This window comes from Mobula birostris, chromosome 22, assembly GCF_030028105.1.
Source record: "Mobula birostris isolate sMobBir1 chromosome 22, sMobBir1.hap1, whole genome shotgun sequence".
Classification (NCBI taxonomy): domain Eukaryota; kingdom Metazoa; phylum Chordata; class Chondrichthyes; order Myliobatiformes; family Myliobatidae; genus Mobula; species Mobula birostris.
This window is the reverse complement of record NC_092391.1, coordinates 47,978,224-47,992,814: the sequence shown is the minus strand read 5'-3', so window position 1 is coordinate 47,992,814 and position 14,591 is coordinate 47,978,224. Positions and strand designations below refer to the sequence as shown.

At 39.5% G+C, this 14,591-nt stretch overlaps 2 protein-coding genes across 10 annotated transcripts in view; one reads left to right on the top strand and one right to left on the bottom strand.

Moving 5' to 3' along the window:
• man1b1b (mannosidase, alpha, class 1B, member 1b) overlaps nucleotides 1–13,095 on the top strand; it is a 92,308-nt gene extending 79,213 nt beyond the window's left edge. For 7 of the 9 annotated variants that reach the window (XM_072240671.1, XM_072240670.1, XM_072240676.1 and 4 more), the window contains 3 exons: nucleotides 3,913–4,107; nucleotides 5,157–5,288; nucleotides 11,055–13,095. In XM_072240671.1, the coding sequence (XP_072096772.1) occupies nucleotides 3,913–4,107; nucleotides 5,157–5,288; nucleotides 11,055–11,255 (528 nt within the window). In that variant the 3' untranslated portion in view covers nucleotides 11,256–13,095. The other 2 variants (XM_072240675.1, XM_072240673.1) reach the window with 2 other exon arrangements.
• A 104-nt stretch (nucleotides 13,096–13,199) lies between these two features.
• dpp7 (dipeptidyl-peptidase 7) overlaps nucleotides 13,200–14,591 on the bottom strand; it is a 59,224-nt gene continuing 57,832 nt past the window's right edge. The window contains exons 9-12 of the mRNA XM_072239971.1: nucleotides 13,815–13,971; nucleotides 13,672–13,736; nucleotides 13,521–13,591; nucleotides 13,200–13,302 (exon numbers count right to left, since the gene is read on the bottom strand). Of these exons, the coding sequence (XP_072096072.1) occupies nucleotides 13,200–13,302; nucleotides 13,521–13,591; nucleotides 13,672–13,736; nucleotides 13,815–13,971 (396 nt within the window). The remainder of the gene's footprint in view (nucleotides 13,303–13,520; nucleotides 13,592–13,671; nucleotides 13,737–13,814; nucleotides 13,972–14,591) is intronic.

The window sequence follows — 14,591 nt, the reverse complement described above, 5'->3', positions numbered from 1 at the left end:
TGACGAGAAGTTAAACCAACATAAAAGTCAAACAGAGGACATATAATAGAGCAAAAATTAGTGCAAAGTTAAAGGATTGGTAAGCTTTTAAAACCAGAAAGCAATTAAAAAAAGTCAGAGGAGGAAAAGATGGAATATGAGGCTAAGCTAGCCAATAATATTAAAGGGAATACCAAAAGTTTCTTCAGATATGTGTAAAGGGAGGCGAGAGTAGATATTACACCGTTAGAAAATAGTGGAGAGGTAGTAATTTGGGGTGGGGGTAAGGAAATTGCAAACAAATGGAATAAGTATTTTGCATCTGTCTTCACTGTGGAAGACACTAGCAGGATGTCAGAAGTTCGAGAGTGTTACAGGGCAGAAATGAGTGAAGTTGCCATTACTAGGGAAAAGGTGCTTGTGAAACTGAAAGGTCTGAAGGTAGATAAGCTTGTGTTAGTATACTTATTCAGCACCTATCAACAGATACCATGAAATATGTGTATTGCAAATTAATTTGTACAGATGAGAATATTCTCAGATTTCTGATACAATTGGAACATCCACAAGTGGTGTTGAATTGTTGCCCTCCTTGAATCTTCATTGGGCATGTATGATTATCGAATCATGTGGCAAATTGGTAGTTAAAGGCAGAGTGATGGTTGAGGATTGTTTACTGATTGTAAGCTTGTAATCAGTGTTATACCATTGAGATCAGTACTGGAACTCCTACTGATGGTGATATACATTTGTGACTTGTTATTGGAAGAGCTACAGTATACTTTGTAAGTTTGAGATAGCACAAATATTGGCCATGACAGTAGTGAGTATAGACTTGAGATGATATTGCTAAGTTCAGCAGGGCAATGCAAGATGGAATTTAGTCTTGATAAGTGCAAAGAGATGTGTGCTGGGAGTTGAAGTAAAAGACTGGCCACATACAATAAGTGATAAATTACTGTGTATATGTTCAAAGTTCTTGAAGGTGGCAGCACATAGGATGGTGAAGAAATCATTTGTGGTGTTAGTCTTCATTTAGCCAGGGAAATTGTGTTGGCCCATCATTCAATATGATGATGGCTGATCCATGCTGGCTTCACCTCCTCTTCTATGCCTGTTTTCCATAACTCTTAATTCTGTGATCTTTTGATAATTACATAGCTCTACCCAGAATGCATCTAATGATCTGTTAGCCTCCACCCTGGGGGAATAGAATTCTAGCAATTCACTTTCCTCATCTTCCATCTGGGCACAATGCAGGCTTCGGAATACTATCAAATTTTCCAACTTGCTCTCTGTGTAAGAAGTGGCCTTTTCTGCCTGAAATGCACTTCAGATGTTGACCTAGTTAGTTTCTGTGTCCATTGGTAGATCCTAACCTGCTGGGTATGTCCCACGGCAACACCTAACAAAAACAAACATCTAGCTATTTGACCTGGTCATGCCCTAAGACAGATGTGACTTTTGTCCTATTAATTTCTTGAGCTACCTTTTCTGCAACTTAAAATTGACTACCAGCTCTTTTCCCAGTTTGGACAAAAAGGTTCAGACCTCTAATATTTCTTTTATAGATGCTGTCCATCCTGCGTCTTCCCATCATTTTCCCTTTTTTTAAATTTTTCTCTTTGTTTGAACTGGCCAGTACTGGTGTAAGGTTATGAACTTGTTTTTCTCTCTCCCTCTTGTTTATAACTTTGGATTATTTTGGTAGGATGTTCTAGTCCAGGGGGCATGCTTCACCAGAGTATTCTTCCAGTGGTTGTTCATTGTGGAGAAGGAGGTATTTTCATAACAGAGAAGTGGGAGTAGGGTAGAGGAAAAGGTAATCCTGGTCTAAATGGCTGAAATTAAACAATTTTGCTGTCTCTTCATTGCTAATCCACAGTGCAGGCTTGGTTGAATTTCGGAAACGCCTAGTGCACTCCCATAGATTGCCATTCATTCCAAAGGTGTGTAAATGGTAATTATGTTTACTTTTAACATGCAGAGTTCAGCACTTCTTACAGTGAACTGATATGCACATATCATGAATTTTTCTCCATGATCTCTACCTTCTTGACAAATTTGAAAGGAGATCACCAATTAATCATTACCTCCAGGATGTACCTGCTATTCTATCAGATACCAAATTAAGAAATACTGTAACAGCTGGAAAACATAGAACATAGAATAGTACAGCACAGTACAGGCCCTTCGGCCCACAATGTTGTGCCGACCCTCAAACCCTGCCTCCCATATAAGCCCCCACCTTAAATTCCTCCATATACCTGTCTAGTAGTCTCTTAAACTTCACTAGTGTATCTGCCTCCACCACTGACTCAGGCAGTGCATTCCACACACTAACCACTCTCTGAGTAAAAAACCTTCCTCTAATATCCCCCTTGAACTTCCCATCCCTTACCTTAAAGCCATGTCCTCTTGTATTGAGCAGTGGTGCCCTGGGGAAGAGGCACTGGCTGTCCACTCTATCTATTCCTCTTATTATCTTGTACACCTCTATCATGTCTCCTCTCATCCTCCTTCTCTCCAAAGAGTAAAGCCCTAGCTCCCTTAATCTCTGATCATAATGCATACTCTCTAAACCAGGCAGCATCTTGGTAAATCTCCTCTATACTATACTTTTAAATTGTAGGTATTATAGTTGCAGTGGTTCTCGGCAGCTATGCTGAAGGCAACTAACAGATTTACTTTGAGAGTTGCTGAGACATTGAATTCCTTGTCAAAATTATGTTTATTGTCAAGATGGCATTTGAAAAATTTGTCATAGCCTATCCTTGCTCTAGTTTTGTGAATAAGCAATATACTTGTCTGCATCTCTGATTCGGGTATAGAGAATGTTTAATAAGTTTTGATTTTAGGTTGAATCTGTTCACCTTTATTGCTAATGCTGTATTTCCAGTTAATGGTTTTGCATCACAAATGAGAAAAGCTGAATGTATTGAGGGATACAGATTAAATGGGTTGTGAAGAAAAGGTCTGTGGGTGAAATCCTGAAGACTAAATGAGGGAAGGGAAAAGGTTAGGAAATGCGAATGGAGTCTTGAGGAGGTACTCAATTTCAGGTAGAGATTTGGCTTCTATTTTACTTTTGCCCTTGTTTCTCCCCATTAATCCTGCTCTACATAAATGCTTTCTGCAAGAAGATGAATCTCAAGGTTATATATACAGTCGGCCCTCCTTATCCGCGAGGGATTGGTTCCAAGAACCCCGCGAATACCAAAAAATGCGGATGCTGAAGTACCTTATTCAACCTGCCTCAGTGCCAGTGGACTTTAGGACCCAGGGCAGCACAGGACCGGCCGCCCGCAGTGTTTCTGTTCTGTTGACTTATAATACCTAATACAATGTAAGTGCAATGTAATAGTTGTTATACTGTATTGTTTAAGGAATAATGACAAGGAAAAAAAGTCTGTACATGTTCAGTACAGACCCAACCATCGTAGCTCTTCTGATTCTACCGTGATCTTTGAGCTGTAGCGCTTTACATAGCCAGCCATCCCTAGCACTAACACTTCCACAAATTTCAGCTTCTTTCTGCTCTATTGTACGAATGCTCGATTCGTTCTGACCGACCTTACGGCCCACCGGAATGCGACATGCCACTTTTCAAAAGATCTACTCTTAGCCTTTGAGGAATTGCTTTGACTACGTAATTGCTTTTTAGGAGCCATTTTTTCACAGAAACAAAGTAGCGAACGAACGAGATGTGAGACGAACAATGCTCGAACGAGTGCTGGAGAGAGAACTTCCAGGTTTTCCCGAGTCGCGGTTGGTTGAATTCGCGCATGCGGAACTCGCAGATAAGGAGGGCCGACTGTTCTTTAAACTTTTCTGTTTCAGGCTTGCAGCATCTGCTGTGTTTTGAAATTAGTTATTACAATAGTGATGTTTATGTTGTAAACTGATTTTCATTGAGTTTTCGTTTTCTTATAGGATCATTTAGTGTGTTTCCTCCCTGGGACACTCGCTTTAGGAGCTCATTATGGCCTCAGTGCAGATCATATGGAACTGGCCAAGGAACTAATAGGAACCTGTTACCAAATGTACTCACAGATTGAAACTGGGCTAAGCCCAGAGATCGTACATTTCAATCTGAGTCCACATAATACCAAGGACATTGAAGTTAAGGTAGGTACAATGAACAGCTAATTGATACAATAATACAGCATAGAAACAGGCTCTTAAACCCCCAAACCCATTCTGACCATCAAGCACCCATTTGCCCTAATCCCATTTTATTCTCTCTGCATTCCCATCATCTCTCTCCAGATTTTGCCCCTCACCTATATACCATGGGTAATTTACAATGGCCAGTTAATCTACCAACCCACTCTGCTTTGGGTTGTAGAAGGAAAATGGAGCACCCAAAGGAAACCCAAGTGATCACAGAACTTGTAAACTCCAGACAGACAGTTCAGGAAGTCGGGATTGAGTTTGGAACGTTGTAACTGTGAGGGAGTATCTCTACTAATTATACACTGGACTGCTCATGAATTTTATTTGTAGTACAGTGCACAATACTTATGATCCTTTGGAGATGTATGCATTTCATAAGATAAATTCGCATTCAATTCCAATTGAATTCAGGGGCTATCTTTTTTTAAAATCAAATGCTGACAATCAGATTGAATTTAAAAAAGTGTTCTGATTCTTGTTTTAAAAATGGCACATTACGTGATGACTATAAAATGAGCTGAATATCAAACAGCTCTGGACAGTAAACAGTGAGAATGCTGTTGTGCATTAACTGGGAGGTATTTTGGTGGTGATGAACAGTGCCAAGTGGTACTGTACAGTACAGTCGACAAATAAAAGGGGTATTAATTAACTACCAAGTTTATTTGATGCTGACTCTTTCTGGAAGGGTTTAATATGAGCCAGTTACGCATTGTAATGAAAACTAATGAGTTGCAGCTTTGGAATGTTGGCACTTTATTTCACTGTCCTCCGTGCAAGAATGACTGACATTAAAAGCCAAATCTGGATTGATTATTTTTTTTGCAGTCAGTCAGTAAGGCCAACAAAGTAGCACACAACTGGGTTAGAATGAACATTTGGGTGTAAATAAATATTAAACACAAGATGTTGGTTGCAAAACCTGGTCTATGACACAGTATACCTTGATGTAATGTGTGTGCAGTTTTAATGGTTTTTGATTAACTCTGTCTTTCTGGTAGCCTGCAGACAGACACAACCTCTTAAGACCAGAGACAGTAGAAAGCCTTTTCTACATGTATAGATTTACACGGGATAAGAAATACCAGGACTGGGGCTGGGAGATGTTTCAAAACTTTAATAAATATACCCGGGTAAGTATAGTGTGATTTGATTTTAGAATGAAAAATTGCTTTCAGGATATGTGGCTTACTATGAGCAGATAAATCTGTCAGCTAGTATCTTGCTTCCTGGTCAGGCAGTGAGCCTGATAACAATTGTAGATCTTGCCCTAAGTGCCTGCAAACCAAGCTAATTATATTCCTAGATAGAACTATATTGTGGAATCCAGGTGTCCTGAGGCATGTGTGCCAGGGAAGCAAAATGATATGTTTACTAAGGTGTAGAATCATAGAAAACGACAGCATAGAAATAGGCACTTTGGCCCATCTAATCAGTCCCAAATCATTTAAACTGGCTGGTCCCATTGACCTGCACCAGGACCATAGCCCTCCTTATCCGTCCCATCCATGTACCTCTTAAACGTTGAAATTAACCCCACATCCACCACTTGCGCTGGCATCTTATTCCATACTGTCACTAGCCTGTGTGAAAACACTTCCCCTCATGTTCTCCTTAAACTTCTCACCTTTCACCTTTAACCCATGGCCTCTAGTTGTGTCACCCAACTTCAGGAAAAAGCCTGATGGCATTTACCCTAACTCTATTCCCTCGATTATAGAAGATTGAGGGGTAAAGTTCTAACCTATTCAATCTTTTCTTCTAACTCGGGTCTTCCAGTCCCAGCAACATCCTTGAAAAATTTCTCGGTATTCTTTCAATCTTATTTACATCTTTCCTGTAGGTAGGTAACAAACTGCACACAGTACTCCAAATTAGGCCTCACACCATCTTATACAACTTCAACATCTCAACTCCTATACTCAATACTTTGAAACACTCCCTCATGATTTAATAGCATAATCTAAATGGGTTAAAAGAAATGTTTAAGCTTTTCCCCAGCTTCTAAAATAAATATGCTAACTCTTTTATAATTACCATGATTAATAAAAGTATCACTTTTCTGCATCTTTAAACTTTGTATGCAACATAACTGCAATTTCTTAAAGTTCTTTCAGTGATTAGCCACATAGGTCTTTAACTATGAACAGAATTTCAGCTTACCCTTGCGTCAGTTTTCTTAAACGGCAGAAAATTCACAGTCCTGTCCAATTATAGTAAGATTTCCCTAGTCCTGTCTCATACTCAATCTTTATCTATAGAGGGATAGGGGCATGGGCTTTCTAGTTATAGAAACAAAGCAATAGCACTGAGGCTCAATACTGTACACCTCCCAAAGTAATATTCTAAAAACATTGATGTTCTTTTTGAGGTTGAAGAGCTATTGAGTCTGCTGTCATAAATGTACCATGCCCTTTTTATGTAAATCTTGCTGGTGCCAAAATTTTTCACAGGTAACCAATGTAGAGTTTCTAATGCATGACTTATTTGTCTGTTGTTACCCTCTAGCAATTACTTTGTAACCTCCACCTAGTATATTTCACACTTCTCTAGAGTACAGTACATAACTGCAGTGGTCACTTTTCCCATTGCTTGTGCTTGTGATTGCCTGTAGTCCTTGTTTACACAGCCATACTTAGTAATTTCATAATTGAAGGGTAGTACTTGTATACTTTAATCCTTAAGCTTATGAGGGGTAAAAACTGGGAGTCTAGGACTGACTTCAGAAACCAACTGATGAACTGAGGGTATTCAGTTAAGACCTCTATCAACACCACAATTCCAAAAATACCTCATTTTATCCAGTCTTTTCATCTGGTTATTTTTTCCCCAGTAGTCACAATGTAAACTTATTGCAACCCAAAGGGGAGCAGAGAGTCAGTGATGGGAGAAGGGGTCAGTTGGGGAGGGTAAAGAAACTGGATGACTGGACACTGGGAAGGGGGTGGGATGTGTATAGGAGGACTTGAATAGATCAGAAGAGAAAGGGGCAGAGTGCAGGTTATCTGTAACTGCAGAATTCAATGTGCATGAATAGCACTCAGCCAACACCTTCAGCCTCAATTCATCCAGTTGCTTTTCCCCCTTCACCTACTCCATCATCCCTGGGTCCCTTCCCCACTGTTCCCATCTGCCTTCCCCATTATTTGGTTCCATGCTCCACCATTCTTTCTTATCAGACTCTGATCAGCTACAGCCCTTTGTTACCTCGACCTATCACCTGCCAGCCTGTCATAATTTTCACCTTTCCTCCTTATCTGCCTAGCTCCCCTTCTCACCTGAATCCATCCATCATCCACCAGCTCTAGCCCCACCCTTCCCCACTACCCCTTTATACTTCTCTGTTTTTCAATCCAAATGGAGGGTCTCAGTTTGAAATGTTGACTGTTTCCCACCACAGATGCTGCTGGATCCACTAAATTCCTCCGAGGGTTTGCTTTTTGTCTGATAGGTCTAATATTCTTTATTGAGGTTATGTGACACTCTGCTTTGCTAATAGGCTCACCATTTCCAATAGCCACTTCTGTCTCTGCTGGTTGAATGTGTGGCGTTTTTGCCTATTTAAAGCACTGACTTGTGTGTTAGTGTGGGTCCAGAACTAACACAATAATCACAGTAAATATGCTAACATAGCCAACACAGCAATCTAAAATGTCATTTTCTTTTTGAGGTCACACAGGCACGGTTAAATTTGGGAATTCCATTAGTTTGTTACTGCTGCCATCTTAGTGAACAGCTTTGTGGTGAAGGAGTCCTATCATGCTGCTTATAGCAACCGGGCTTATGGTTTTACAGTCTTCTGATTAACACATTAAATTCAGGTCCATCTCTCCTCTCAGCTGGACATCAAATATCCATGGCATTGGTATCATTTAGATTTAGATGCAGCATGGTAACAGGCCGTTTCGGCCCAACAAGCCCACATCACCCAATTGTACCCATGTGACCAATTAACATACTAACTTGTATGTCTTTGTAATGTGGGACAAAACTGGAGCATCTAAAGGAACCCCATGCAGTCGTGGGGAGAAGGTACAAACTCCTTGCAGATAACAAGTCACTGGTGCTGTCGTAGCATATACTAACTGATTATCCTTGTCTTGTGAATGATTATAATTTACAATGTAGTATTAGTGGAATTGGATGCAAGTTAGGGTTTGCAGGCCATTATTTCCAACAAAGCGAAACCTATCATGAATGGCAGTGATGTTAAAGTGCCGTCTAAGTTCAACGCCTTTTACACACACTTCGAAAGGCAGAATAAAACTACAGCTGTGAGGATTTCTGTAGCACCCTGTGATCTGTCTCCAAGGCTGATATCAGGTTGCCTTTCAAGAGGATGAACCCTCGCAAGGTGACAGACCCCAATGGAGTATTTGGCAGAGCTCCTAAAACCTGTGCCAACCAACTGATGGGGGTATTCAAAGACATTTTTAATCTCTCATTGTGACAGTCAGAAGTTCCCACCTGTTTCAAAAGGGCAATAATCATGCCATGCCCAAGAAGAGCAGGGTGAGATACACTAAATGCTGGAGGAACTCAGTAAGCCAGGCAGGTTATATGGAAAAGGAGTATGGTTGATGCCATTCATGAGAGACTTCAGCAGAACTGGAGGAAAAAAAAGTGAGTAGATTTAAAAGAGGTGGCAAGGGGAGGAAGAAACACAAGATAGGTGAAACTGGGAGGGGTGGGGTGAAGAACTGGGAAGTTGATTGGTTAAAGATACAGGGCTGGAGAAGGGGAATCTAATAGGGGAGGACAGAAGGCCATGGAAGAAAGAAACGGGGGAGGAGCACCAGAGGGAAGTGATGGGCAGGCAAGGAGATGAGGTGAGAGGGGGAAAAGGGGATGGGCAATGTCTCTCACCTCATCTCCTTGCCCGCTCATCGCTTCCCTCTGGTGCTCCATGCCTTTTTTCTTTCTTCTATGGCCTTCTGTCCTCTCCTATTAGATTCCTTCTCCAACCCTGTATCTCTTCCACCAATTGACTGCCCAGCTCTTTACTTCACTACCCCTCCCAGTTTCACCTATCACATTGTTTCTCCCTCCCCTCCCCCCACCTTTTAAAACTAGTTGAATTCTTTTTCCCCTCCAGTTTGCTGATGGGTCTCGGCTTGACACGTCGACTGTTTTCCATAGATGCTGCCTGACCTGCTGAGTTCCTCCAGCATTTTGTGTGTGTTGCTTGGATTTCCAGCATTTGCAGATTTTCTCTTGATTGTGGCACGACCAGAGTGAGCTGATTTAACTATTATCCAGTAACACTCACATCTACAGTGATGAAGTGCTTTGAAAGGTTGGTTATAGCTAGAATTAACTCCCATTGCAGCAAGAACCTTGTCCTACTGCAATTTGCCTATTGCCATAAAAGGCCTAGGGCGGATGTGATCTCATTGGCTCTTCTTTATGCAGCCTTGGATCACCTGGACAATACAAATATCCATGTCAGAATGACGTTTATTGACTGTAGCTCAGTTGTTAACACAAATCATTCCTACAGCTCCAACCAAAGAGCTCCAGATGCTGGGTCTCTGTACCTCCCTCCGCAACTGGATCCTCAACTTCCTAACCAAAAGACCACAATCAGTATGGTTTGGAAATAACATATCCACCTCCCTGACGTTCAACAATGTTTCACCGCAAGCATGTGTGCTTAGCCCACTGTTCTGTTCTGCTCTACTCTACTCTCTCTACACCCATGAATGTGTGTCTAGACAGAGCTCAAATGCCATCCATAAATTTGCTGACAACGCAACTATTGTTGGCAGAATTTTAGATGGTAACAAGAGGACGTACAGAAACAAGATACATCAGCTAGTTGAGTGGTGTCGCAGCAACAACCTTGTACTCAAACAAAGAACTGATTGTGGACTTCAGCAAAGGTAAGACAGGGGAACACACACTAGTCCTCAGAGGGATAAGTGGAAAGAGTGAGCAACTTCATGTTCCTTGGTGTCAACATATATTGGACTCAACATATCGATGCAGCTACAAAGAAGGCACAACAGCAGCTATATTTCACTAGGAGTTTGAGAATATTTGGCATGTCACCAAATTTCTACAGATGTACCGTGGAGAGGATTCTTACTGACTTCATCACCATCAAATGTGGGGTGGGGGGGCCTACTGTACAGAATTGAAATAAGCTGTAGAGTTGTAAACTTAGTCTGCTCCATCGTGGTATCTTGGACATCTTCACGGTGTGATGCGATGCTTCAAAAAGGCAGCATCCATCATTAAGGACCCGTATCACCTTGTTCTCATTGCTACCATCAAGAAAGAGGTGTAGAAGCCTAAAAGTGCACACTCAATGATTCAGGAACAGCTTCTTCCCATCTGCCATCTGTTTTCTGAATAGACAGTGAATCCTATGTCACTATTTCTACAAACGTTTGTATTTTTGAACTACTAATTTAACTAATATACATGTTAAAGTATATATACACTTACTGTAATTCACATTTTTCTATTATGTATTGCATTGTCTTTGCAGCAGTAGTACAATTTTTATGACATATGCTAGTGATAGTAAACCTGGTACTGATTCTTAGAATTTAATGGTTTATAATTGAAATAATTTAGAGCCTCAACCATCAGGCTCTTGAACCACCAAGGGCAGAGCTTTACTTACCTCACTGCAATGTTCCAATAACCTATGGACACACTTTCAAGGGCTCTTCATCTCAAGTTCTCTATTTATTGCCCCTCCCTTTCTCCTGTTGAACGCCCAATTGATGGACCGACATTGATTCTATTATGGTTATTCTAGTATGGATTTATTGAGTATGCCTGCAAGAAAATGAATCTCAGGCTTGTATATGACATATGTACTTTTGAACTTTGAGCTGTTGAGGAGCTTTCAAAGGCACCTTTAATTGGGTTGTTTTAACTTTGCACAGGTTGACACAGGAGGTTATACTTCCATTAATAATGTGCGGAATTCTGAAAACCCTGAACCCCGGGATAAAATGGAGAGCTTCTTCCTTGGAGAGACACTGAAATATTTCTTCCTCCTTTTTTCTGATGAGTTTAGTTTAATCAGCCTGGACAGATACATCTTAAATACTGAAGCACACATTCTTCCAATATGGACAACTTGATCAATGTAGGAACGATTTGAGATTTGTCTTGATTCCTGGTACATCTTGGTTGTGGAATCTACAATACCAGTTGGAGCTAACCACTATGGAGAATTGTACTAATCACTGTGAAAGTTCACAACTACACAGGTTTGTGTATAAAATGTGGTCATGGCTGCACAGGTTGTTGAGACAAATGTGAACATAAATGTTACAAACCAGGGAACAATTATACGAGTGTACTTGAATTGACTTTTCTACATTACAAAATATGCTTACCACATGTTGCCTCCTGCCCATTCATTCTTTCCTGCTGAGTTCAGTCCAGTAGAGGAATATTTCATGTAACCTTTTAAAAAATTAAATGGCCTGAATGCAGAAATAGAACAGATTTTATGGACATATATATATAGACTGAATTGATAAGAAGAATTCTTAAAAATATCATTGACCAAGAAAGCTAATTATATACATATAGAATAACCAAAATTGATTCATTCATGTTATGATTGACATTTATGTAAATATGTTATGGAATTAATTATATTTTCAATACCAGTGTGTGAAATACCTTAAGGAAAATGCGGGTCCCATTTATGTATGTGTATATAAATACTGCTGGTTTATTTTGAAAAGTGGTTAGTATATTCATTTTGACTAAATTTCCTAGAAAAGGTTTTGTTCAGTGATTAAATATCGCTATCCCCATATCGGAAAAAGATGCAGAGACTGGATTTGTTTGTTATAAATGTTTAATATTTTTCTCTCTCTGCTTCAAGCTGCAGCTTGACTGCATTGGAGTTCTAAAAATTTGCATTCCTGATTTTAAAAAAGCTGGTTCTTGAAAGAGCCTATGAGAATTTATTTAGTCAGCATTTGAATGAATGTTTTGGTGATGCTTTTCCTCTTGCTGCAATATGAATAATTAGGAGCAGTAGGATACAGTTAGATTCAAGCAGCCTTTATTTATTGCTCATTTTGGGGGGGGGGGGGTTACATAATGACATGCAATCAGATTTTTTTAAATGAGGAAATGAGCCATAATTTTTGCAATTATTTAAGTTGTCCAATTTGTCTGGACATTAGTTTCAGAGGGTAAAAGTAATCTCTAGCTGTAGTAACTGGTAGCAAATAATGCCGATTTTGAATTTTGTCACTTTTGAATTATTTGTAATGCACTTAGAAAGTGTTCCATTTCTTACATGGTAGGTTACGGGTGCAATGCCAGTTGGAAATAAGACTGTTCTGGGGGGCGGGGGGAGGAATTGAGAGTCTTTTTTACATTTAACCGCACTATTATAATAGAAGTGCCATATATTTTTTAAAAAAGTGATGCTTGATTGGTTACATATGCTGCTGAACTGCAGCTAAATTCTTAAAGTTAAGTAATTAATGTGAATAATGGCTCATGAATTATATTCAAATTAAAACACTTTACCTGCATCTCTTATAAGAATAACTTGGAGACAAAGATTAGATGAATTAGCCAAGTTCCAATTCCTGTATCAGCACAGTGATTTCAGGGTAATAGCTTTAATATAGGTTATTTGGCATCAAATTGCCGGATTAGCAATACTCCTGTTCCCATCAGTAAAACATTTCTGTACTTTCTATACCTGGTTCTTGTTTATGTACTCAAATGGTTTTAAATTGAGCAGCAGTGAATGTAGCTTTAATTTCTATCATTCCTTTATTTAAGTGTTATATTCAACAACCATTATGTACTCTGTGCCATTTTCAATAATTAAGTGACCTTGTTCAAGATTATTTCCATAAAAATCTAAGTGTTCTGTAAATTTTTTACATCGATTGTATAAAAATTTCTCCAGTATCAATGCAAATAAATACAAATTACATCTCTCCCACATTATTAGTTTGTTTCATATATTTCCAAATTCTCAATATCTTTTTCAAACAACACAAATAACAAATGTCCTACTCTTATCAGATGTCACATCTAACTTGTCAAACAGAATGACGCTGATACTTTTTCACCCATTCACTGATGATACTTGATTCCCTTTTACGAATTATAGTAACTGATTGTGGATCAGCTGGATTAGATGCTCTGAAAGAGAACAATTACATGTGAACCACTCAGTAATTTAGACCCAAGATTCTGCTCCAGCTCTAAGTTATTACATTGTCAAAATCTTGCTGTATTTCTTAACAGTCAACACTATGGGCCCAGGTCAGCCTCTTGTCAATTACACAATAGGTGCATGTGTCATTAGTACTAAAGCTGATAAAATGAAGGAAGTGGTTTCATCATGTTTTATCACTGACCTCAGGTCGAGATGATGTGCTCCTCCCTCTATAATATAAGCAACCACAGAAGGGGTCATATTTCTGAGTACCTGTTTCAAGGAAAGAAAACAGTTAGTTTCCACCACTTTTGTTCTGCACTGTATTCAGTATAGTCAGGTCAGATACTTACACCACCATTTGCCCATGGATCCAAGTCACCATTAGAAAATATTATATTGCTTGCTGCTTTAAAATCTGCAATAACAGTATACTTGTAGTTAGATATCATTCCTCCCACTAAAGTTGTAAGGCTGATTTTAAAAAAACTATTACCTTCTCCCCAGTACTGGATTTTTAACCATTCTGTATTGGGATATACACCCCATTTACTGTGACAATAACTCCTCCTCATTTCTTCAGTAAAGGGAAGCACTGGGAACATATCGGTCTCATTGTTGGTTTCGTATAGTAGGTTTACCTCTGTGCAAACCTAAAAATAAAATTAGGATAAACTACTGCTGATCAGAGTTGCTAAAGAGTATAATAAAATTAAAGATTAATATAGAAACATTTTTATTCTGAAGTTAATTTTGAATGTTTTATATGGTTTGTACACAGAGAGAAGCAGATGGCTCAGGTAAAACTATTTTAAAGCTGCCTTTGCTCAATGATCCATCCTGGGCAAAAGGTTCATTTCTTCCTTTTATGGAAGCATTAAGCTGCCTTGTATCTGAGCAAAAAAAAAGATCAGTATCTGTATAATGCAAACACGGGGAAATCTGCAGGCGCTGGAAATTCAAGCAGCACACACAAAATGCTGGTGGATCACAGCAGGCCAGACAGCATCCATAGGAAGAAGCACAGTCGACATTTCGGGCCGAGACCTTTCATCAGGACTAACTGAAAGAAGAGATAGTAAGAGACTTACTATCTCTTCTTTCAGTTAGTCCTGACGAAGGGTCTAGGCCTGAAACATCGACTGTGCTTCTTCCTATGGATGCTGTCTGGCCTGCTGTGTTCCACCAGCATTTTGAGAGTATGTGTATAATTGTACTATCAATCTCATTTCAGGAATTAATGATGTGGATCTCCAGAGTGCATTTCTATATC